The 24864-nt window shown below is 43.5% G+C and overlaps 1 protein-coding gene across 1 annotated transcript in view; it reads right to left on the bottom strand.

Annotated features, from left to right (window-relative positions):
* Mrps28 (mitochondrial ribosomal protein S28) overlaps positions 1 to 24864 on the bottom strand; it is a 95898-nt gene that overhangs the window by 67168 nt on the left and 3866 nt on the right. The window contains exon 2 of the mRNA XM_052180891.1: positions 16391 to 16572. Within this exon, the coding sequence (XP_052036851.1) occupies positions 16391 to 16572 (182 nt within the window). The remainder of the gene's footprint in view (positions 1 to 16390; positions 16573 to 24864) is intronic.

Genomic DNA, 24864 nt, shown 5'->3' with positions numbered 1-24864 from the left:
AAATTTCTGTGTATCTCACTCAGTGGCCTGGGCTGAGTCCTCAATACCCCAGTCTCCTAAAATGAGTAACGAATGTTCATGTTGAATTTATACTCCATGAGACACCATGTGAGACATTAACTTTTTTGTAAGATATACATATATTTATTTCTTTAACAGTTAACATTGTTTTAGAAAGTGTACTAGCTGGTTTTGTATGTCAACTTGACACAGCTGTGGGGCATTTTCTCAATTAGTGATCAAGGGGAGAGGGCCCTTTGTGGGTGGTGCCTCCCTGGGCTGGTGTTCTTGGTTTCTATAAGAAAGCAAGCTGAGCAAGCCAGGGGAAGCAAGCCAGTAAGAAACATCCCTTCACGGTCTCCGCATCAGCTCCTGCTTCCTGACCTGCTTGAGTTCCAGTCCTGACTTCCTTTGGTATTGAACAGCAATGTGGAAATGTAAGCTGAATAAACCCTTTCCTCCCCAACTTGCTTCTTGGTCATGATGTTTGTGCAGGAATAGAAACCCTGACTAAGACAGAAAGGGAATTACATAATAGTCCTAAGAAGTCAGGAAGCAGCTGTTGTTATCAGTTATCAAGACTATCATTACCACCATCATGACCACTATCATCAGTGACACAGAGAACTCCTGTCACACAGACAGAAGGAAGTAAAAAGAGCTTTACTTAAAGCATGTCTTCTCTTCAAACTTCAGGGTGAAGCCTCACTGAGATAAACAGGACAAAGAAAAACTGGTGCTGGTCTCCCCATTACCTTCCCCACCCCCCATCAGCTGCTTTTCCTGCTCCTCTCGTGGAATTATTAGCAAAACAAGCTAAATCCAGAATTAAAGTGCCCAAGGAAGTAACAGGCAGATTAAAACATTTGTAATTGCCATTAAGAAAAGCTATTTCTGGAGTCTACCTTCTTGAGTTCTTTATATATCTTGGATATAAGCCCTCTGTCGGATGTAGGGTTGGTAAAGATCTTTTCCTAATTTGTTGGTTGCCATTTTGTCCTTTTGACAGTGTCCTTTTTGCCTTACAGAAACTTTGTAGTTTAATGAGGTCCCATTTGTCAATTCTTGATCTTAGAGCATAAGCTATTGGTGTTCTGTTGAGGAAATTTTCCCCTGTGCCCATGTCCTCAAGGGTCTTCCCCAGTTTCTTTTCTATTAGTTTCAGTGTGTCTAGTTTTATGTAGAGGTTCTTGATCCACTTAAGAATTTTCACCTGAGGAATACTGAATGGCTGAGAAGCATCTAAAGAAATGTTCAACATCCTTAGTCATCAGGGAAATGCAAATCAAAACAACCCTGAGATTTCACCTCACACCAGTCAGAATGACTAAGATCAAAAAGTCAGGAGAAAACAGGTGCTGGCAAGAAAGTGGAGAAAGAGGAACACTCCTCCACTGCTGGAAGGATTGCAAGCTGGTACAACCATTCTGGAAGTCAGTCTGGTGGTTCCTTAGAAAACTGGGCATGTCACTTCCGGAGGACCCTGTTTTACCACACCTGGGCATATACCCAGAGGATACCCCAGCATGTAATAAGGATACATGCTTCACTATGTTCATAGCAGTCCTATTTATAATAGCCAGAATCTGGAAAGAACCCAAATGTCCCTCAGTGGAGGAATGGATACAGAAAATGTGGTATATTTATACAATGGAGTACTATTCAGCCATTAGAAACAATGAATTCATGAAATTCTTAGACAAATGGATGGAACTGGAGAACATCATCCTAAGTGAGGTAACCCAGTCTCAAAAGAACACTCATGGTATGCACTCACTGATAAATGGATATTAGCCTAGAAGCTTGGAATACCCAAGACACAATGCACATATCAAATGATGCCCAAGAAGAAGGAAGGAGAGGCCCCCGGTCCTGGAAAAGCTCAGTGCAGCAGTGTCAGGGAGTACCAGGACAGGGAAGTGGGAAGGAGTTGATTGGAGAACAGGGGGAGGGAAGAGGGCTTACGGGACTTTCGGGGAAGGGGTTATCCAAAAGAAAAAAGAAAAAAGAAAAGAAAAGCTATTTCATCTCTGAAAAAGATTTCCTTTGAGATGTCAACGGCTTAAATTTTGCTAGTAATTTTCAAAATAATTGCCATACTATCTCTCTAGTTAAAAAATGGTTACATAGCAGCCAAAGCAGGGCGGACATGTTGAAAAACCCAGAGATTTGCCTGCCTCTGTCTGCCAACCACTAGGATTAAAGGTACGCAGCACCACTGCCTGGCTAAGAAAGTATCTTAATTGGGTTTGATTTCCATTTGCCTGACAGCTGAGGATACGGAACAACTTTTCAGATATTGATTGGACGTTTGTACTTTTTCTTTTGAGAACTATCCAATCAATTAACTTAGCCATTTCTAGATGGCAATATTTGATTGTGCACACATGCGTGTATGTATGTGCACCTGTGTTGCGTTCGAGTTCTTTGTGTTTGGATATTCTTTTCCTTGTCAGATGCACAGCTGATAAACACGTCCCTATCTTGTAGGTTGGCTGTGCCTTCATCCCGATGTGTCCTCTGCGGTACAGAAGCTTTTCCTCTTTCCGTAACCCTGCTGTCATCTCTGTCTGTTATTTACTAGACTACGGGAGTCCTATTCAGACATCCTTATTACGCCTGTATCTTCAACTGTTTTCCTCCACCAGTTTCATGCTTCTATTACAGTCTTTGAATCATATAATAGAAATTTTGAGGCCAAGCCAACACAAGTAAAAATGCTGAGTTCCAATACATATATATCTTAGAAACCAGTTCACCTTAAATCATATATTTCATACTGAAAAATTCATAATTTCCCCATTTTCTATCATAATAGTTAATACCATCATTTTCATAAGAACACACAATAAAATAAAACTACTTTCAAGGAATGTATCTTAAGAAAAAATTTGCTTAATAAATTCAAAATAACTAAAGCAATATCATAAAATCCACATGAACACTATAATATGCTCAATCAGTACAAATTAAGGATCTAATTATACATGCTTAATACTCAATTTGCATTTTAAAAGGGAACACAAAGCATTCTATTTTAGGTCTAAAAATAAACTTCTGAATTAAAACTTTAAGAGAAAACTAACTATAGTATGCATTCCCTTCCCCACCCTAAAAATTAGAACATGCCAAGAACGAAGCCTATTTTCAAGTACTGGGCTACACTGAACCCGAATGATTTATCTCACCAAGATAAAAGAAAAAGGTGTGAGTATCAGAGCTATAGATCTGAAGTCTCTCTGTCAAGTACTTCCTTGTTACTCACATGCAATGTTGTATAGAGAGGGAGCTCAGAAGGAACAACCCTTCTTACTGTTGCTGGGTTGGGTTCTGCTAGTCAGCACCCCCATGGCTTACCCCAACTTGCAAACCCATCCTGTCTGGAAGAAAGCATATGCAAGGGAGATGAGGAAGGAAAATATCATCTCCCTGCCATGTCCACAGGAAGCTCATGGACCCTGCAATCCACATCACACTGTTGGGCTCCCTAGCACATGCTAACCCTCCCTGTTAGTATGGTTTCCACCACAGTCACAGATGCCCAGCACACAGCTTGAAGAGGAAGCACTTCTGTGGCTCATGGCTTGTGGTGGCTTGGCTCTTTGCTTCTGAGTCATGAAGGAAAGCACAAAGACAAAAACCCCGAAACAAAGGACAAAGAGAACAGCCTCCCGGCCTTCGAGGCCACGCCTCCAGTTCCCTCAGTTCCCAGCACTAGCCCTCAGTGCCTCCTAAAGGTCTGACCAGCTCCTAAGAACCTACCCACTCTTTAACGCCTGGATCTGTGTGAGAAATAAAGGCCCACAACTTAAGACTCCTATATCTCCTCCATACATACAATTTTATACGGCCCTTCCTAGGGAGATTGATGAGAACGAAAAGGCAGCAGCAGCTAGAGACTTGTGTCTGTGCCACATCCTATGAGGAACTGCCCTGAAGAAGTGCTGTCACTTTCAGATTCAGGCATCTCGGGCAGAGCAACTGCACTGCTGAGTTTAGAAATCACAGCCAGCACTGTGGTGAAGAGGCGGTGGGTGGTGCCAGCTGTATTTACTACAGACTTTCCCTCCCAGCTTCATCTACAGCGCCTCCAGCTCTCTCCCCACGTGCTGGTGCAGTACTCTAGGGGTAGATTTCGTCCCCAGAAATCACCTAGAAGGTTACCTCCTGAAAGCTGTCCTCTTGTCTCAATATGGATACCAGCACACACACACACACGTACGCGCGCGCGCACACGTACACACGTACACACGTACACACACACACACATACACACAAGCATTACTGTTTTACAACAAAATAATCAAGTATCTGGTGTCTCATATGATTCCAGCAGAACTCTATGGGCTCCCTGTCCACTCCCTTGAATTTCTTCGTTGTCTTTTCTTAATACAATTCTTCCCATCCCATTTATTTCCCTCTCTAAACCATTTTCCCATTCTTTCCTGTCTTCAAAGCACCTGTTCTCTAAATTTCTGCTCACTCCCCAGCAAGGCTTTGCCCTTACTGTCACATCATGAACCAATTAGCAGTGGCCTCTGGTCATCTGCCCAGCAGTGTCAGTGGAGACAGACAGGGAGAAAATGTAAGCAATAATTAAGAGGGCAGTGCGGGGTGGGGGCGGGAACTCAGTGACAAACACTGGGCTAGCACTGCTAGGCCCAAATCTGATACCCAGCGCATCCAAGAAGAAAGAAGAAGGGGAAGGTTGGTGAGACACAGAGAAAAAAGCAACAGCAACAAGTGTGAAAGAAACTTGCAGACATTGGATTGAAGAGCTAGGGAAGGGCTGCAGTGAGGATGTGACTGAGCTCTCAGGCCCTGTCATCCAAGGCAATGACTACAGCTTGATAACTAGTGTGAAATTAGCCAGGGTCTTTTGTATATGAAGAAATAAATATTTAGAGAGCTAAGGACCAGCAGCCAGAAAAAAGAGGGGGAAGAGCTCACACAGAGAGAAAGAGACAGAGAAACCTGTGCTGCCACGGGCCTGGCACACCCCATGGGTGCTTTCCAAACTATCCCCAAATGATATCAGTGCTCAGTGTATGACGGGACAAAGATCTGCACGCCTAGAATCGTACCAGTAGGAAAACTTATATTTTGTAGATATATTAATAATCCAGGATCAAAGAGTGACTAATAGTAATCCTATTAATATAGGTAATTACCTGAACATTGACAATATGGCCAAGGATGCTGGGCACTGTGACACACGCCTTCAATCCTATCTCTTGGAACACAGAGACAGGCGGATCTCTGTGTTCAAGGCCAGGCTGTTCTATATGGTCTACAGCACAACCAGGGCTACACAGGAAAACCTTGTCTTGAAATACAGGGGGATTAAAAAGGTAGAAAATGTTTCATTTTCTTAAATCTTTTTCTACCAAATGTTTCACTGGTTTTATAAAGCCTTGTAACAGCGATGTGGAGAAATGGCTCACACCGTATCTGAGCTCTGGATTCCCAGAGCCCACCTAAAACAAACAGGTGCGGCAGTTTGCACTTAGGCCTTTAGCTTAGCACTGGGGGAGGGCAGGGTGCAGACACGTAGATTCCTAAAGCCCACTGGCCTCAGAAAGACAAGCGTGGTCAGTGATGACGGGAAGACACCAGTATTTGGGATCTATCCTGTGTGCACACACATGCACATTTACCCATGTGCACATGTACACACGCCTATAACAAATTATAGACAACACAAAGAATTTTTTAATTTTTTATTGGTTATTTTATTTATTTATATTTCAAATGTTATCCCCCTTCCCAGTTTCCCCTCCACAAACCCCCATCCCATTCCCCCCTCCGCCTGCATCTGTGAGGGTGTTCCCACTCCCGCCTCGCCACCCTACACTGGGGCATCGAGCCTTCCCAGGACCAAGGGCTCCCCTCCCACTGATGCCAGACAGGCCATCCTCTGCCACATATGCAGCTGAGCTGGAGCCATGGGTCCCCCATGTGTACTCTTTGATTGGTGGTTTAGTCCCTGGGAGCTCTGGGGGCAGAGTGTGGGGTTTGGTTGGTTGAAACTGTGGTTCTTCCTACGGGGTTGCAAACCCCTTCATAAAAGCAGTTGTTTTTTTTTTTAGAATGAAAGTTGAGCTTTGATCACAAAGCTCACAAGGTCCATAAACCTTGTCCACTTCCATACATGGGGCGGCCAGTCCACAGTGCACAGCCCCTGAAGCAGGTCTAGTGACCCACTCTCACAGAGTGGGTGTAAGGGAGCTATGCCACATGCCTTCCATGGCTTCCCTGGCTCACTTTCCTAGATCATTCATGAACACACTTGGTCGGCCCAAGGCAGAGGTCCACACGGGAGGAACTGAGACCTCCTGCCAGCAAGCAGCATGTTAATGCTATGGTCTGGATCTGGAACGTTCTCCCAAGATTCAGTGCTAACTGCTTGGTCCCTAGCCCATGCACAACTGGCCGTCTCTACTGCCAGCCAAGCCTTAACATACTCCTGACCTGGCAAATACCTCAACTGAACTTCCTAAGAGACCAGAGTCTTCCAGCTAGGTGATCATTGACTCCTAGACCAAACCAATATGTGAGATTTATAAACCCCAAGTGCTGGGCTAACTTACTACACACAAATGGATACCAATAATCATACTACGTGCACCCTCAAATCTCGGCCACACTTCACACCATGTTCCCATGAGTGTCCTTTCATTACTGAGTTCCCATTTTTAAGATGTTCCGCCACTTAGAAAATACTTTATTTTCTGCTTATGAAACTGTCTTAACTCTTTCTTAAACAGCTCATTCACTTGAGCATTTGCTAGTGCATTTCTCTGCATTTTTGCTGTTTTATAGATCGTCCCCCTAAGATATATATACAGGTTTTAAATTGTATTTAGCATACTGTAGTGAAGGTATGCAAGAAGCTTGCTGAGGAAAACTCCAATTACACACACACACACAAAAACACGCACGCAAGCACACATGCACGCACGCGCACACACACACACAAACACGCACACGCGCGCGCGCACACACACACACAAACACACACGCAAGCACGCATGCACGCATGCACAAACACACGCACACACACACATGCATACACATGCATACACACGCACACACATGCATACGCACAGACGCGCACACACGCACACACATGCACACGCACAGACGCGCGCACACGCACACACACACACACTAGAGGTGAATCTGAACAACATGAAGCAGCACAGACAGACGTGAAGGAGCTCTGCTACCTCAGGCATGCTTACTTGCTAGCTGCCAAAGCCTTGGAGTAAGCTACCTAAAGTAGGCCAGCCTTTGCTTCTTCAGTTCTTTTTAACAAGGTTCCTAACAGTATTTTTCTTAAAGGAATAAAAAAGTTTAAGAAAATAACGTGCTCAATTTTTTTCATAGAGTGTCTTGTATAGAGTATAAAAATTATTACTTTTAAACTATCTGAGATGTATTAAGGAAGAACTAGCTCATAGCATGAGTCTAAACCACCAATCTAAACAAAAACAGACATGTTTTAAGGTGTGTTCTATCTCTTCTGAAACAAAAGAAACTCAGTTCAAATTTTTATTTTCTCTTTCCCCATAGTAAATGCTAAAAACTTGAGACTTGGAAACATTCACTATATATTCCACTCTCTATTGACCCTATATATTTCATAACCCAAAATAGAAACAAAGACTGGGAAATTAGCTTGTTTATTCCACCCCAGTGTCAAACAAAAGTACACATAGCATTCAGAGCACGTGCATGCTACCTTAGAGCTGCCAATCATGCTTGTTTTGAAACTCTTCGATTTCCAGAGCTGTCAATCACATGTGTTGTGACAGAGATGCCAGGGTAGAGATAATGCATTAAGAGACATAACCCTCATTTACACAGTAATAAATAAAAGGACTTTTTACTTATACAACTGAGCTGGAGGGTTTTACAGAAATGCTTGCAATTCCTGAAAAATGAAAATATAACAATGAAAGGAACAGACTTGGAGAATTTGACAAAGCTATAAGCACTGACAAACCATGGGTACTCTGAATTTTGGAAAAGACAAAAGTGTTCCCACCCGGTAAGTGACCAGAACGAGAGAATCAACAGACAAAGGTGTCATAAAGAACACCCTTCTGTGCTGCCTCCCCAGCACCACCCAACCCACTCCTCATCTCATAAGGTGCATCTGAAGTAGGATGCTGCTCAAAACCCACCTCTGCCTCCTGCACAAGCAGTCAGTCAGCAAGACTGGCCTCTCCTCCACCTGCAGAGGCCTTTCTGCTTCCCACCTTCAGCCTGCACCCACAACGCCATCATTCTTTCTAGTAGTTTCCTTAGTGATCTAACGCTAGCATTTCTCTTGCAGTAAACAGTCCACCACACTTCCAGAGTGATCCCACTGAAACACAGATGTGATCCACGCTGCCTATGAAATAGTTCCCTGGCAGCTGGCCATCCTCAAAACAAAGCCACCCTTGGAGCAGTGTGTGTGTGTGTGTGTGTGTGTGTGTGTGTGTGTTTATGTATATATATATATATATATATATATATATATATATATATATATATATATATATATACATATATATATATATGTGTGTGTGTGTGTGTGTGTGTATATATGTGTATATATGTCTATATATGTGTATCTATGTGTGTGTATCTATGTGTATATATGTGTGTGTATATGTGTATATATGTGAGTATATATGTGTATATATGTGTGTGTGTATATATGCGTGTGCATACATACATCCTGAAGCCCTGCATCCTGCCCACAGGACCTTTCCCAGCACGTCCACGCAGACTCACTAAAGCATCTCGGTTCCCAGGAGACATGGCTCTCCCTGGCAGTAGAGCCTCCTCGGTCCTTCCTCCCTCATGTCAGCAGCTCCTCTGCAACAGCCTGTCCGACACAGCAATGGACACAGTGACCCCTAGCCCCCACTCCTGAAGAATGCAGCCCAAAGAATGAACATGGCATTATTTGTAGTGGTTTATTCTCCATACCCTGGACTGAATCGACTCTCAGGATACAACACTATCTTTAATCCATATATAAGTTCCTCATGTTGTGGTGACCCTCAACCATAAAATTATTTTCATTGCTACTACATAACTGTAATTTTGCTGTTACGAATTCTGTTATTAATAATGTAAATAACTGTTTTCCCAAGATCTTAAGTGATCCTTGTGAAAGGGTCAACTAACCCCCAACGGAGGCAAGGAGGGTGACCCACAGGTTAAGAATCACTGCTATAATAGCTGCACACTTAAAGTTTGCTGGACTCAATAAAAAATTATACTATGCCTTGTTTGTTTAAAAATAAATGTTTAACAAGTATATTTCAAAGCAAGCAAACTATTCATTATTAAAAAGCCATTCTTTAAGCCTAATAATCTTTTAAAGGATTTTCATCATCTACTTATAAGTTCACTGTAAGAATTCCTTCAAATACAATTTAGAACCTAACCATCCCATCTTATTCTCCCTATAAGTCCTACTAAAGGTGACAAATGCTCATGTCACAACCACTCAGCACCTTGACTGGTTCAACAGACACTGTTCTCATATGTGACAGCCCTATCAAGGGCATCAGTGAACAGAGGCAGACCCCCACACCAGCTACACTCCACTCATCAGGAAGTCACTTATCTGGTGACATCAAGTATTCACAGAAGCCAATGAGAACAAAGCTACAGTAGTGAGAAGCTGCCAGAGCACACGTGAAAGCTTGTGTGCTGAGGTGTGTGCACTTAGAGAAGAGGCTGCTGGCCTTGCGCAGTAGCTGTTCCTATTTTAAGCACAACAAATTTGGTGAACAATTTCTCGTTTCAACACACTGAAATAAGAAAATGAAGACTTGAAAGAGCAGAAATGGACATGACAGCAGAAAAAGAGAGTTGAAGCAAGCCTACAGAACTGGGGGTGGGGTATGTGGTTACTGGGCAATAATTCTATATGGCATCGGTGTGGTGATAAAATATGTAAGTTCATATTTGCAAGTATGGTGTTGGGACATAAAAAATTTAAAAGATTAAGTTTTAAGCCCAATGATGTTCCAAGATGTTATATTCTATAAAAACCACTAAAAAATTAAAAAAATTTTATTAAAAAGTCTGTATATCAACAGACTTCTCTGTTCCCTGCCTATTAAACTGGATTTCTAAATAGCATGAGGCATATTGACTCTACCAATCACTGTCAAACATATCCAATTCCTGCTGCTACTGACCTCACTAAAATTACAGCCTCAATTCATCTGAAAAAGCCTGAGTCCACTGTTCATTCCCTTACTGGCAATAACACCCTGGAAATGTGAATACCATCGTCTTAGTCCAGGATGCTGCGTCAGAGGCACAGAGATGGCAGCCTGCAAACAGCAGCGACACATTTCTCACAGGTCTGAGCGTGAAGGGCTCCGGGAAGGCCGCAGCTGAGTCAGTGTCTGAGGAAGGCCACGTCCCGGACTGCTACGCCCTCAGCCAGGAGAGGGATCAGAGAGACTCTCAGGGCCCCCACAGAAGCACTAAGGCCACCCACCCGTGAGGAAGCACTCGCACGACTTACACCCTTTCCAGCAGCTCGGCTCCTCACAGCATCACACTGGGCTCTCACTGTCACTCACGGCCACGGTGAGCATGCTGGCACGGCCAGCATACCAGAGCAAACTACCCTGTATCCTTTAGCAGATCTCCATCTCCCTTCTCACTAGCAAGCTGCTTTCAGTGTCCCTGGAAGTCTTGATGACATGTAAGTGTTCTTATGCGTCAGGATCTAGAAAGCAGCAAAGTCAGGTGGAAAGCCGTCTTGGGCCCTGGATAAACTTTGTTAGGCCGAATCTACTTTGCTAATTACTAATTATGTAACTGAAGCACATTATCCCAGAGATTCATTTCATTCATTTGGAAAAAGCAATGATATTGTCTACATTTTATTTCTTGTGAGCTATTCACACTGGGACAAATCTGTTAATTAGTGTGCACATTATGTACATATACCAAAAGAAAAATACCTTTAAAAAAAAAAAGCAAATACTGCACACAGTGCTTTGTCTAAAGCAGAGTGGAAGCCCCTCTGGTCACGGAAAAGCAAAAGGAGACTCAGACAAAACAGACAGAGATGCTGTACGGAGGAGAAGCAAAAGCAAATGAACTTGAGCACAGCACCGCAGAACACTGCTTCCCTTGAGTAAGAGTCCACAGCGGAGCTCCCGCCCCTTCTCACAGCCATGCCTATACCGTTAGCCTCACGCCTGTCACTGGCCCGTCAGGTCCACCAGATGGAAAGACACCTGCAAAGCAATAGCTCCCAAAGTTTATAATTTTGTATTCATCGTGTGTGTGTGTGTGTGTGTGTGTGTCTGTGTGTGTCTGTGTGTCTGTGTGTCTGTGTGTAGACATGTGTGTGTGTACGTGTATGTGCACTCTGATGGCCTGTCCATGGCGTTCTTCTATAGGAGCAGGATGCACAGACCTGTCAAACCCAGGACCCTTAGCAAGTTACACCATCTCAACATCCAGGCACTACACTGCTGCAAGCTAGACCTCGGTACTGCCCACTCTGTGACAATGACAAAGGTCAGGTCCACGTTTGTTTCCAGCTCCCACCCACATGTTTTGTTTGCACTTAGGAATGAAACATGGCTGAAACAGTACCTGCAGTGGCTTTCTGCCTTCCTACAGTACTTAAAGTGACAGACACTGCGTAGACCAATAGTAATCTGAAGCCTTTCAGGAAGAACCTACCCAGTTCTGCACATACGGAGTAAGATTTCTCTGCAGACAGTGGGAAGCCTCCTGACAGGCTGGGCTCATCTTACAGCTGTGTTCTATACTGTAGGCAGCAGAAGAGCAAGGTTGAACTCTCCTTGAGCACACTTACACACGTCTCTTCTGGTCCACAGAACTGGGCACAGACCGGAGCTTCAGTGTCTGCATAGCATTTTCAACAAGGTCCTCAGAGGGCATCTCTCTCACTTCTACATCAGCAAGTCTGAGCAAGGCCTTTTCCGACTGCTGGATTTTGTCACTATTGTCCCTTTCCACATGTAGAGTTGGTGCTATTTTAAGCTAATTTATATCTAGTTTATATGCTTATTTACTATCTATCCCCATTAGACAGACTCGTTGCTTCATAAGGAGAAAGAATACTGTTTTTCACCAGCCCTGACACTCTGAAGAGGTCCAGTAAGCATGTGTGAATATTTGAATACACAAATGAAAACAACCTTTGTACCACCCTGTTCCCAATCTTCATTCATAAATCCATTCATTTTGTAAGTACATTGGAATTTAAGTATATATTTCTGGAGGCAGTAACTGGGTCCTGGACACATACTAACTACAAGACCAAGACATGCACACATTCAACTCTCCTAAACTCAGAAAGAAGGAAGGAAAGAGTGAAGGAGGGAGGGGAAGGAGACAGACAGAGGAAGGGAGGGAGGGAAAGAGAGAGAGGGAGGGAGGGAAGGAGAGAGAGGGAGGGAGGGAGAGAGAGGGAGGGAAGGAGAGAGGGAAGAAGAGAGAGGGAGGGAGGGAGAAGAAGGGAGGGAAGGAAAGAGGGAGGGATGGAGGGAGAGAGACAGGGAAGGAGAGGGAGGGAGGGAGGGAGAGAGAGGGGGAGGGGGAGGGGGACAGTGAAAACAGCAAGTACTCTAAGAACCAGGGATCCTGTTTGCAGAAGCACTGTGCGTGTGCTGCTCCTCCCTCTCTTTCGAAAGCAGGCGGAGGCGGGCAGCACACACTGTCACTTCAGTATCAGTGTGTACTCATGTGCCATGTGGACAGTTTCAGATGAAATCCTAATATTTAATAAATACTGCAACAGCTTCTAACATTTAACCATTTAAAGCCTCACTATCAAGAAGATTCAAGACATACTCTCGTTGTGTTGGAATCTCGGCTGGAGCCCAGACAGACCACACCAGGCCAATGCAGCTCCACGTGAGAGAGCTTTATTGGGGGGGGGCAAAAAGGGAGTGACAGAGACGAAGGGAGAAAAGAGAGAAAGCACCAGTGAGTCTGCCTTTGATTTAGGCTGCGACAGAACTGTTCGTAGGTAAACGTAAAAGGTAAACCAAGCGGACACTGGGAATGTATAGTGATTGACATAGCAATCCTATGCCATGCGTCCCTGTCACCCATGGGTGACATCACCGCCGATCCTAGGTTCCGAGGCAATCTGCAAATCCGGTTCCTGATACCAACAACTATAGGCCACAAAAGAGAAATATCTAATCTCAAATACTACACTTAAAAATCTACGATTTTTGCAAAGCTTCTGTAAGGCAAAGGACACTGTCAGTAGGACAAAACAGCAACCAACAGATTGGGAAAAGACCTTTACCAATCCTACATCTGATAAAGGACTAATATCCAATATATACAAAGAACTCAGGAAGTTAGACCCCAGACAATCAAATAACCCTATTAAAAATGAGGTACAGAGCTAAACAAAGAATTCTCAACTAAGGAAACTCTAATGGCCAAGAAGAATCTAATGGAAGGTTCACCATCCTTAGTCATCAGGGAAATGCAAATCAAAACAACCCTGAGATTTCACCTCACACTAGTCAGAATGAATGGCTAAGATCAAAAACACAGGAGACAGCAGGTGCTGGTGAGGATGTGGAGAAAGAGAACACTGCTCCATTCTTGGTGGGATTGCAAGCTGGTAAAACCACTCTGGAAATCAGAAAATTGGACATAGTACTGAGGACCCAGTTATACCACTCCTGGGCATATACCCAGAAGATGCTCCAACATATAACAAGGACACATGCTCCACTATGTTCATAGCAGTCTTCTTTATAATAGCCAGAAGCTGGATAGAACCCAGATGTCCCTCAATGGAGGACTGAATACAGAAAATGTGGTACATTTACACAATGGAGTACTACTCAGATATTAAAAACAATGACTTCATGAAATTTGCAGGCAAATGGATGGAACTTGAAAATATCATCCTGAGTGAGGTGACCCAGTCACAAAAGAACACAGAGAGTATACACTCACTGGTAAGTGGATATTAGCCCAAAAGTTTGGAAGACCCAAGATAAAATTCACAGACCAAGAAGAAGGAAGACCAGAGTGTGGATGCTTCCGTGCTTCTTAGAAAAGGGAACAAAATACTCACAGGAGGAAATATGGAGCCAAAGTGTGGAGCAGAGACTGAAGGAAAGGCCATGCAGAGACTGCCCCACAAGGGGATCCATCCCATATACAGTCGCCAAACCCAGGCACTAGTGTGGATGCCGGGAAGTGCTTGCTGATGGAAGCCTGACACGGCTGTCTCCTGAGAGGCTCTGCCACAGCCTGACAAACGGTTGCACTGAGTGCGGGATCCCAGATGGAGGAGTTGGAGAAGGGACTGAAGGAGCTGAGGGGGCTTGCAGCCTCATGGAGGAGCAACAGTGTCAACAGGCCAGACTCCTCAGAGCTTCCCGGGACTGGACCACCAACCAAAGAGGAGTGACCCATGGCTCTGGCCTTATATGTGACAGAGGATGGCCTTGTTGGACATCAGTGAGAGGAGCGGCCCCTGGGCCTAAGGGTGTTCAATGCCCCAGTTTAGGGGAATGCCAGGGCTGGAAGGGGAGGGTGGACGGGATAGGGGGGTTCTGAGGGGAGACCTGGAAAGGGGATGACATTTGAAATGTAAATAAAGAAAATATCCAGCCAGGTGGTGGTGGCGCATGCCTTTAATCCCAGCACTTGGGAGGTAGAGGCAGGCGGATTTCTGAGTTCGAGGCCAGCCTGGTCTACAGAGTGAGTTCCAGGACAGCCAGCAGCCAGGACTACACAGAGAAACCCTGTCTGGAAAAACAAACAAACAAAAAACCAAACAACAAAAAAAAGAAAATATCCAATTAAAAAAATGGCAAATGAGCAAATCATACCTGACACTTTCTATTCAAAACATTCTGAAGGCATTTTGAAACATGTTTAAGAAAATGGCATAACGAGAAAATAAATGTTGTAAAATTTTAATTAAATGAAAAAAGATCAACCAATATTCATAAGAAATATCTATGAAAAAAATATTAAAATATTAACAAAATTCTATCCTTATAGAAAAAGTACTAGATGTGGTGGTATACAACAATAATCTTAGCACTCAGGAGGAGGCAGAAGCAGGAGGATTGCCGTAAGTTCCAGGACAGAGAGGGCAACAAAAGAAGACTCTGCCTAAAAAAGGAAGCCCCAAAGGGTCTCAGGTGTTTGGAAGTTACAATAAGTTTGACTGAGCAGGGACAGTCTACTGAGAGGCATCTCAGCAAAGCTGTCTGTCTGTCAATGCGACTTCTATGACATTCATATCCAATCTGCCACAGCAAGTCAGCCTGGAGAAAAAGCAGACCAGGCTGCGTCCCTGACAGTACGATGCTGTAAGTGAAGACAAGAGGCCATCTTTGTATGAAATAAAACTGCATTTCATCTTAACGTTATAGATATACCTTCTATTAATGAAACGTGATATTTCACTGCTTCTGCCCACAGGGGATTACGAGGAATGCTTTAGAGGACACAGATTCACACCTGCTCCTCCCAGTAGTTAAAATCCACTGGGCACACAACCAAACCAAAAGGTGTCAACCTGGAAAAGTGTCTGTTAGGACGGAGGTAAGAGTAATCCAAATGTACCACATGTTTGTATGACATTATCACAGAACAAAGTTAATTTTAAAAAAATCACCTGTCTTCAAAAAACCTTTGAGTACATCAATCTTCATGAATGCTACACATGCACATACCCAGACACATGTATGAAGACGTGTGCATTCACATGTGTATGGAGACCAAAGTTGACATGCCAACATAGAATGTCATTTCTCCTCTCCTCTCCTCTCCTCTCCTCTCCTCTTCTCCCCTACTCTCCCCCTTCCCTCCCCCCTCTCTCTCTGTCTCTCTCTGTCTCTCTCTCTGTCTCTCCCCATCTGTCTGTCTGTCTCTCTCTCTCCCTCTGTCTGTCTGTCTCTGTCACTCTCTCTCTATCTATCTATCTCTGCTTTTGCTTTCATTTTCGCCTTTGCTTTTGCTTTTGAAGACAGGCTCTGGCTCTCCTGGAACTCTCTCTGTTTACCAGGCTGGCCTGGAACTCAGAGACCCATGAGGGCTGAGATTCGAGGCGTGTGCCACTGTGTCCATCTTGTTTCCTTTTCAGACGGGGTCTTTCATTAGCTTCACTCTCCCCAGACAGGCTATGCTGGACGGCAGGAAACCCTAGGGAAAATCGGCCTGTCTGCCTCCCCGGCACCGGAGTTACACGTGCACAGAACCACACCTGGCTTTGTGAGGGCGTCCAGGGTTGGAAGCCTGGACCTTGTGACTGCAGAACAAGCCACTGACTCACAGTTGTGTCCCCACCCCTGTGATCACAGTAAAGTCACTTGGAAATGATTGTACTTACTCGCCATCCACACCTGGTCTTTTACATACACAGTGAAACTTGCCACCAAAGTCTATGTAGAGATCATCCTCCACGATATGGAAGATCCGCCCAATGACCAGCTTGTCCTTCGCAGGCCCCATCTGTGTCAGTGGAGAGTGTCTCAGCATGGAGGCGAAAGAGTCCACAGTTTTTGGAGACTCCTAAATATGAAAAGAAATGTTTATATTCATGAAGTCTATCAAGAAGGTGAGAGTAAGTTTAACAGGGACGTAGAGAGGAGTCATCACAAAACCCATCTGCTGGGCACTCACGTACAGAAGTGCAAGTTTGCTCCAAGAGCCACTCCTCCTCTTTTGCTTCCTGTCCTCTCCTTCCTTCTCACAGCACAGAAGAAAGGAGAGGAGGGCGGGACACCACAATGCTTCTCACAAGAACAGAGATGAGTGAGGGAACCACCAGCACAAAGCTTACTCACAGGGAAGGCAGATATCCTGGGACTGACTGCTTCCTTCAAGATTATCTGTAGAGCTTAGCATGCCAACCCATGCTGCCTACAACTTCAGCAATGCAGAGGCCAAGGCAGGAGCAATGCTGTGAGTTCACTATCTAAGCAACTCCCTGCACTCCACAGTATCCTAGACTAGAGACTGAAAGCCTGTTTCAGAAAAAAGGAAGGGAAAGTTGGTTATAGAGCTCAGGCTTCCTATTATTCTGTTGTATTTTTTTCTTCCTTAGCAGACTGGGATCCACACATGATCTTCTGGGCTCCTCCAAAGGGCTTGGGTCACTTCTCCAGCTCTGCCCTCTGTCTCTGGTTGACTCCACTCCACTGCTGCTGCTGTTCTAGGTGATCATCCTATGGCACTGGCATCTCCAATACACTGGGTCTTCCCTGTAACTAGACTTCACCAATAGCCTCTCATAGGCTCTCTTCATGGTGCCAAGCCTCAACTTCTTTGCATGACCTCTTCAGTCCTGGGCCATCAACTACAACTGAGGCTGTACCTTCACCAATGGCCTTCCCTGGTCTCTCACAGTGCTGAGCCGCAGAAGCTCTTCATGACCCCTCCATGTCTTCAAAACCAGTACCACTTGCATGATTCTTACACATTACCAAGTCCAGCTACAGTACAAGGTACAACCTTGGCTATCTCTGGAATACAATTCTTTGTGTTCTGATAAAAACACTTCCCAGAAGATTTCACCTCAGTGATTCTGGTCTCTTCTTAATCATCACTAATTTCGTAGCTCCACCTAACCAGCATCCCTTTCTATTCTTGACTCTAAAGCCAGAGTCACATGGCCAAAGGTGCTGAGTTCTGCTGCTTGCTGGGGCTAGAACATGGTCCCCCTTGTTCTATTATACCATCCCCAGATTTCTGTTTTCTAATCCTTCACTGCCTAGGCTTGGCTGAACTGGAACTTGCTCTGTAAATAGACCTTGATCTCAGAGATCTGCATGGCTGTCTCCTGAATGCTGGGATCAAAGGCACGTACCTAAGCTTTTCTCTACTTGGAATTTGCTTGGTACCAGACTGGCCTTGAACTCAGACACTGAGAGTTCTACATCTTGATTCAACGGCGGCCAGGAGGAGAGTTTCTCTTCTGCACTTGGGGAAACATGAGTACTAGAAGCCCTCAAAGCACGCCTACACAGTGACACGCTTCTCCAACAAAGCCACACTTCCTAATAGTGCCACTTCATTTGGGCCAAGCATATTCGAACCATCACAATACATACTACAACAATATCTTGTTTACAAGGACATTTAATATGTAGCTTTAAATCAAAGGCGTACCAGTGCTTAAAGAAACAAAAACATGTACTAGTTCAACTACTTTGCTTAGCAGATGAATAGTAAGATGGCAGAGTAGGACACATAGTTTGGCAAGAAGATTTCACCCAAATGTTCCAAATTAAACTATAAGAAAAAGCTGCAAGCAAAGAGCAGAAGCTCTTTACAAGGCTAGAAACCCCAGTAGACGGCAACTAGGACTGGCTGGAGCCACTGGGACAGCGCAGAAGCATCCAGCATCTGCAGGTGACCTGCCTCACGCACCTCTGCATGCAGAGTTAAGATGCTAATGAGGCATAAGATGCATGAAGTTCTAAGCAGACTACATGTAACAGTTAAGGGGAAAGCACGTGCTAAGCCAGTGAGCGGGAAAAGCCCAAGCCCTCCACACGTAGTGCTGTTCCGAGCTGTTAAACCTCCTTTCTCTGCTTGGGCTACTCCCACTTCTTGGGAGTTTACTGTGCCTGCTTCTGTCCAACTCCTCAGTTCAGAACACTAGAGCCTCCAGAACTCCTCTGGAGGTGGCTATAGGTAAGTCACTCAAACAGTTCCTACAGGTAATCACTCCTAAAAACTAACTTTTAAAAAGTAATCTAAATGTATAGACTTAGTCACTCCTTGATGTTACCAATAACCAGAATAGTACCTCTGGAGGTGTGTTTGTTAGGACTGGGGGAGCTCCTGGAATATTAATAATAGCAGCAGGAGCAGCAGCAGCAGAGGGAGCACATTACCAGCAAACCTTCCAAGAAAGGTTCAGAGAAATTCTCTAGAGAGAAGGAAACCCGTAAAGGTCAGCAACGTGTATTAAGTAAGGGAAAGAAGAACACTGGCAAAGGAGCACACGTAACAAACAACTTCTGTTTCTCCTATTCTTCACCAGTCTATGCAACAGCTAACAGCCTGTTTAATACATTCATTTAACACATTCATTGATGACAAGCAGTCAGTTCTCTAAGACAATGCAGCAGTCCTATCCATCTATAGCAGAATAACAGCAGACCTAACATAACAGAAGTTAAAGATGAGGTGAACCGGCAGAACCACAGGGCAACTGGGCAAAGTTACGAAACAACCTGAGATTCCAGCCACCCACTATTAGAAACAGATCCAGCCAGCAGAAAATGGTGAGGATATGTGTGAGCCCAGCACCACCAACACTATACAAATTACAGGATTCCATTGCACAGCCGGAGAATAGTATTCTTTGCAAGCTCATGTGGAATATTCAGCATGTTAGGCTAACTTCCAGATCATAAGCACTTACATTTAAAATCGTCCTCAGCTGGAGGAAGAGCGCACGGCAGGGTGCTGCCGGGCATTTGCAAGGCCCTGGGAATAAACTCATCAGAGAGAGAGAGAGAGAGAGAGAGAGAGAGAGAGAGAGAGAGAGAGAGAGAGAGAGAGAGAGAGAGAGAAAGAGAGAAAGAGAGAGAGAGAGAGGGAGGGAGGGAGGAGAAGGAAGAGGAGGAGGAGGAAGAGGGAGGGGGGGCAGGAGGGAGGGAGGGGAGGGGGAGGCGGAAGTAGAAGAGAAGTAAGCATATGGTATTTGATCTCAAGTCACAGCAGAGTTAAACTAAAATAGAGTTCAAAATCACTTAGAATTTGGATAGTAAACTGCATAGTTCTTTCTACACACAAAAGACAAAGCAGAACTCTCAAGAAAACTATAAAAGTACTTTGAAGTAGTTTAAAATAAAAACAGAACTTAGCAAACGGTGCGCCATGCAGCAGAAACAATGTTCTGAATGTCAGTTTAAAAACCCAAAGCTCTGCCATCAACCACCTAAGCTTGCGCCGTCAACTACATCTACAGTGAGCAAAAGAAAACATTAAGATTAGAGCCGAAACAGTCAAATTGAAAACAAGAAGTCAATAAAAAAATGGTCACAAGCAAATGCTGTTCCTTTAAAAAAGATGTTAATAAAACACTAGCCAGGCTAACCAAGGAAAGGACATGGGGAAGGAGCTGGGGAAATGCCTGGCAGTTAAGAACGCTTGGTGCTCCCCCGGAAGACCTGAGTTCAGTTCCCAGCACCCACAGAGTGAGACAACCACCTGTAACTCCTGCTCCAGGATGAGTCAACTGCCATCTGCTGGCCTCCACAGGCACCCACAGACACTTTCACAGACACACATACAAGAAAAAATAAAAAATAAATTAAACAAGAAGAAAGACACTAAGGACTAATAAAGTAGTCCCTACTCTAAGTGCAGTCCAAGAATTTCCAGCAGATACTTAATCCTGCAGATAGCACCAAATTCTAACTATACTATACTTTAAAAAATTATATTATTTAAATACAATTTTAATTGAATTATTTAATTTAATTTTTATTTGATTTATTAATGAACTAATTTAATTAATTTTAAAAACAGACACACAAATAAGTTAACAATAATGCAGCAACCCTAACAATCAATATAGCTATTATTGGGACTACCTTCTTCTCATTGAACACAAAACCCAAAAACCACAGAACGTAAAACTGTACATTGAGAGGCACAACCATATTAAAAATGAGAAGGGGCATCACTACAGACTCTAGTGACGTGAGAGGATAATAAATAAATACCACAAAGAGCTCCGTGCCCACAGACTTGATAACCAGGATGAAACAGACCAATTCCACCGACACTCACACAAGGAGAAACAATCTACTAAACAAACCCAGACAACAGGTAAGATCCTTCCAAAAGAGAAAGCACCAAACACAGAATTTGCAGTGGCAAATTCCTCCAAACTTTTAAGAAAGAAATTATTCAAAGTTTTCACAATTTCTCTCAGAAGGAAAAAAGGGAAGGAATACTTCCCACTATGAGGCCATCATACTTTAATGGCAGACTACACAAGGACACTACAATGAACAGAGTCTACGGGGCAGACCATCAGTGAAGAGACTCAAACATCTATAGCAATATAATAGTAAATTAAACCCACCTATATATAAAAAGAGTTACTCCCCACAACCAAGTGTGACTTGACATGGTCAGCATATAGAGATTAATTAAGGTAACCCATCAATCCAATAGACTACAGAAGAAAAATCACATGGTCACACAAACACACACACGCTCAGCACATATCTGTGTGTATGTGAAATGTGTGTGATGTATGCACGTGTATACAGATGCACGAATCCACATGCACACTTAGGGATATCAGAGGAAGAAGTTGTCTTTCTCTCCCACTCTTCCATTATGTTTCCTTGAGAAAAAGCCTGTTGCTAAACTAGAACTCATGGCCCTTCAGCTAGACCGGCTGCCCAGCAAGCTCCAGTGATCCTCCCGGCTTTGCCTCCCCAGCACTGAGACACAAGCATGCATGGTGATACCCTGCCCTATGTGGGGATCTGAACTCAGAACTTCACTCTTGCCCAACCCGAGCTCTTAGCCAATGCACTATATCCTCACCCCTAAGCCCTATATTTTAGTGGGAAGGATGTTATAGAGGAATACTGACTTCTATGTATCTGTGGAGACGTGGTTACAGTCCCTCCTAAATGATGAAGCTATCCACCAAGAGCACAGAGCAGCTCTAAGTTATCAATACAGCACCTATGCCTGCCACCTGCTGGAAGGCTGACGCGAAGCATCCTTCTGTACTGAAAAAGAAGAAAGGACATTAACAGTATATGGCTGGGAATGACACTTTGAATATGAACTTATTAAGCAGTTTTCTGTGGTAAAAATATACCATGGTAAATCTTTAATCATTAACTAGTTTTAAAAAATAAACATATAGGTTGTTTCCAATATTAAAAATAAAGTGGGCTGGAGATATGCATCTTCCAAAAGCTTTGGGTTCAAGTCCCAGTAACCACAACCATCTCACAACAGTGAGGTCCGCCATCTTTAAAAAGGAGGCAAAACCCAAAATGAATCAGTCCCCAAAGCCTACAAATCAGGCTCTGCTCAAATCTGGCTAGTTTCTTTTATTCCCTGTTACTTAACACTAATATTTTAAAAAGTTAAAGTCTATAATCACAGTCTGAAAACAATGTGAACAACAACAACAAAAAAAAAGACATTTTAATTTAACACTTAGAAGGGGAAAAAAGCCAAAAACATCAAAAGAAGGTAGAAAGATTTCTGAGCAAAACATGGGTTTTTATTAACAGACCTACAATTAGAGAAACTAAGTCCGAGCTGAAAGACAGACATGGATCTAAATGAGTCAGGTCACACGAGAACCCTTCAAATAGAGCACATGCTAACTATCCTCCTGGAAACAGGCGCTTTTAGCCATATTTTAAGTATTGATAAAAGCTTACTCCCCTGAGAAGTCTATCTACTTCAATTTACTAGCTTACTGTCTTTTGACAATTTTCTCTAATGTAGAAATGAACGTTTCAGAAACATTTTAATACTAATGTAGTAACTCTTTCAGAATTTTACAAGGTTAAGAGAGGGGGATGGCATAAAATCAGAATTGTTTTTCAACATTCGTTTACAAGCTTAATAATTTTAAGATATCAGTGATTTGTCATGTGTTCAACAGAAAACTGGGAAGAGAAAAAAACTAGAAGGGTAAGAATTGAAGCACAGGATTTTGTTATTACATTTATATAAAACATACAGAATAAAATCACTTCCTCTTTTATAGTGAAACAAATCCTTTGGTATTCTGAAAAAAACTCAATGACCAATTTAAACGTTTTATCATGGACTGGAGAGTCTGCTCAGTGTTTAAGAGCACTTGCTGTTCTTGGAGAGGACGCAGGTTCCAATCCCAGCACCCACACCACACATGCAGCAAGATACTTGTGTATATTAAACAAAGTTCTGGAAATTCACTGGATGCTTCGTTTGGTTTGGTGGTGTGGTTGGTTGGTGTAGTTTGGTGTGGTTGGTATGGTTTGGTTTAGTTGGATAGTTTTTTTAAATTGGGTCTCTCTTCAGAGTCCTGGCTATGCTGGAACTCACTATGCAGACCACGCTGGACTTGAACCCACAGAAGACAGTGCTGGGATTAAAGGCATGTGCCTCCACATCTGGCCAAGCATTTTTAATTTTTTTTAAAAAAAGGAAAGAAATCAAGAAATTTTAATAAGAAAGTAAAAACACTTAAAATTTGCATGAAATCCATCTTAGATATTTTGAAAATATATAAAACTACAAAGTGTCCCATGCTGTCAGTGTTGTCAATAATCTAAAGCAGAAGTGTATGCAAACCGCCCCCTGAATGTGCTGAAGAGGGAGGGACAGGACACCTACTGTAGGGAAGCAGTTGTACTAGCCACAGAACACAGAAACCCATTCTTTGCTCAACACTGCCATCTGTGGGCAGTCAACATGGGTCATGAACTTAACGTTCCCAATTCTATAAATCACATTGTCTAAGTTGACATAAAAGAGATTCAGAATTCAGGAGGAAAAGGCTGGGATGTCACTCAGATACAGCAATTTATCACTGGCAAGGTCGGGTTTTGATGCCCTACCCCACAAAGGAAAAAAAGACAGAAAAATATATGTACAAAAATATCTTCGCAGATATTTACCAGTCCTTTTATATACCAGAATAAGCTGTGTTGATCACAATAAGGAATAATATTTGGTCCTTACACTCAAAATAGGCAAAACTACCAACAACTGAAAAACATACCAGCAATCAAAGCTGGAAAGAGATGTGACCATGTGAACACACGAGGAACATAGAACTCATTGGTCCTTTAGATCCAAATTTCCTTTATGTAATAACTTCCATGAAATTAGGACAATTATGTGGATCAATTCTGACTTCTTAGCATATACAAAAATGCAACAATAAAAACCATTATTTATAAGATTAAAATATGCTTAAAAAGTTAGTGTGTACCTCTTGAAATTTCATTACTACATATACATATTTTCAAATTCAAAAATAGTCATCTGAGTTGCTATTTTTTGCATAATCATTCAACCATCAAACTGTTTTATTAAAGTCAACAGATATTCCTCCTCACACACATGTATGGCATCATGCAGTGGATGGAAAGGACCGACGGAACCTAACCTTTCTTCTTCCAAGAGCTGTAACTACAAAGTGAGACGAGACGGGCTCAAGACAAGAAATGACTGGAGGGAACCAGCGTGGTCAGCGTCCTGTGAGGCGTGGTGAGGCAAGGCGCAGGCCACTCACAGTGCTCCACTGCAGGCTCACTGAGGACAGACGGTGAGTCTCTCAGGGACTCATGGGAACCCATCCCAGGGGAGGAGCAGGGGAAGCAGCTTAATTAGGAAACAGCAGTGTTTATCTTCAGACGAAATCAAGCATGAACCACCTTACTAATGAACTCTTACATAAACCCCAATATATAAGCTACAAATGTAATTTTTGTGACTACAAGTATATCTTATAGCTCATTTACCAAGTAAAAAATACAAACATCAGCAAATTTTACTTAAAATCAGGGATGAGGAGTGACAATCCCAGTTCCCGCAGTTTGGTTTGGTCACCTGACATCAGGAACACCCAGGGCTGGGCTGCGGGTAGAGTGGCAGCAAGCACTTGCACAGCGTGTGTGGCCCTGGGTTCATCCCCAGCACTGCAGGGGAGTGGGAGCACATGTGGACAGGCCGCCAGACCTCGGCGGGGACGCGAGGGTGTCCTTTCTCCCAGTGGACACCCTCCACACCTGCTCTCATAAGCACAAAGCTACAAACGCCCACTGTAGCGTTATCTGTATTAGGGAAACAAACAGCAACAACCTGAAC

This window comes from Apodemus sylvaticus, chromosome 4, assembly GCF_947179515.1.
Source record: "Apodemus sylvaticus chromosome 4, mApoSyl1.1, whole genome shotgun sequence".
NCBI lineage: Eukaryota > Metazoa > Chordata > Mammalia > Rodentia > Muridae > Apodemus > Apodemus sylvaticus.
Note: the sequence above shows the minus strand (reverse complement) of the source record. Positions and strands in the feature narration are given on the sequence as shown.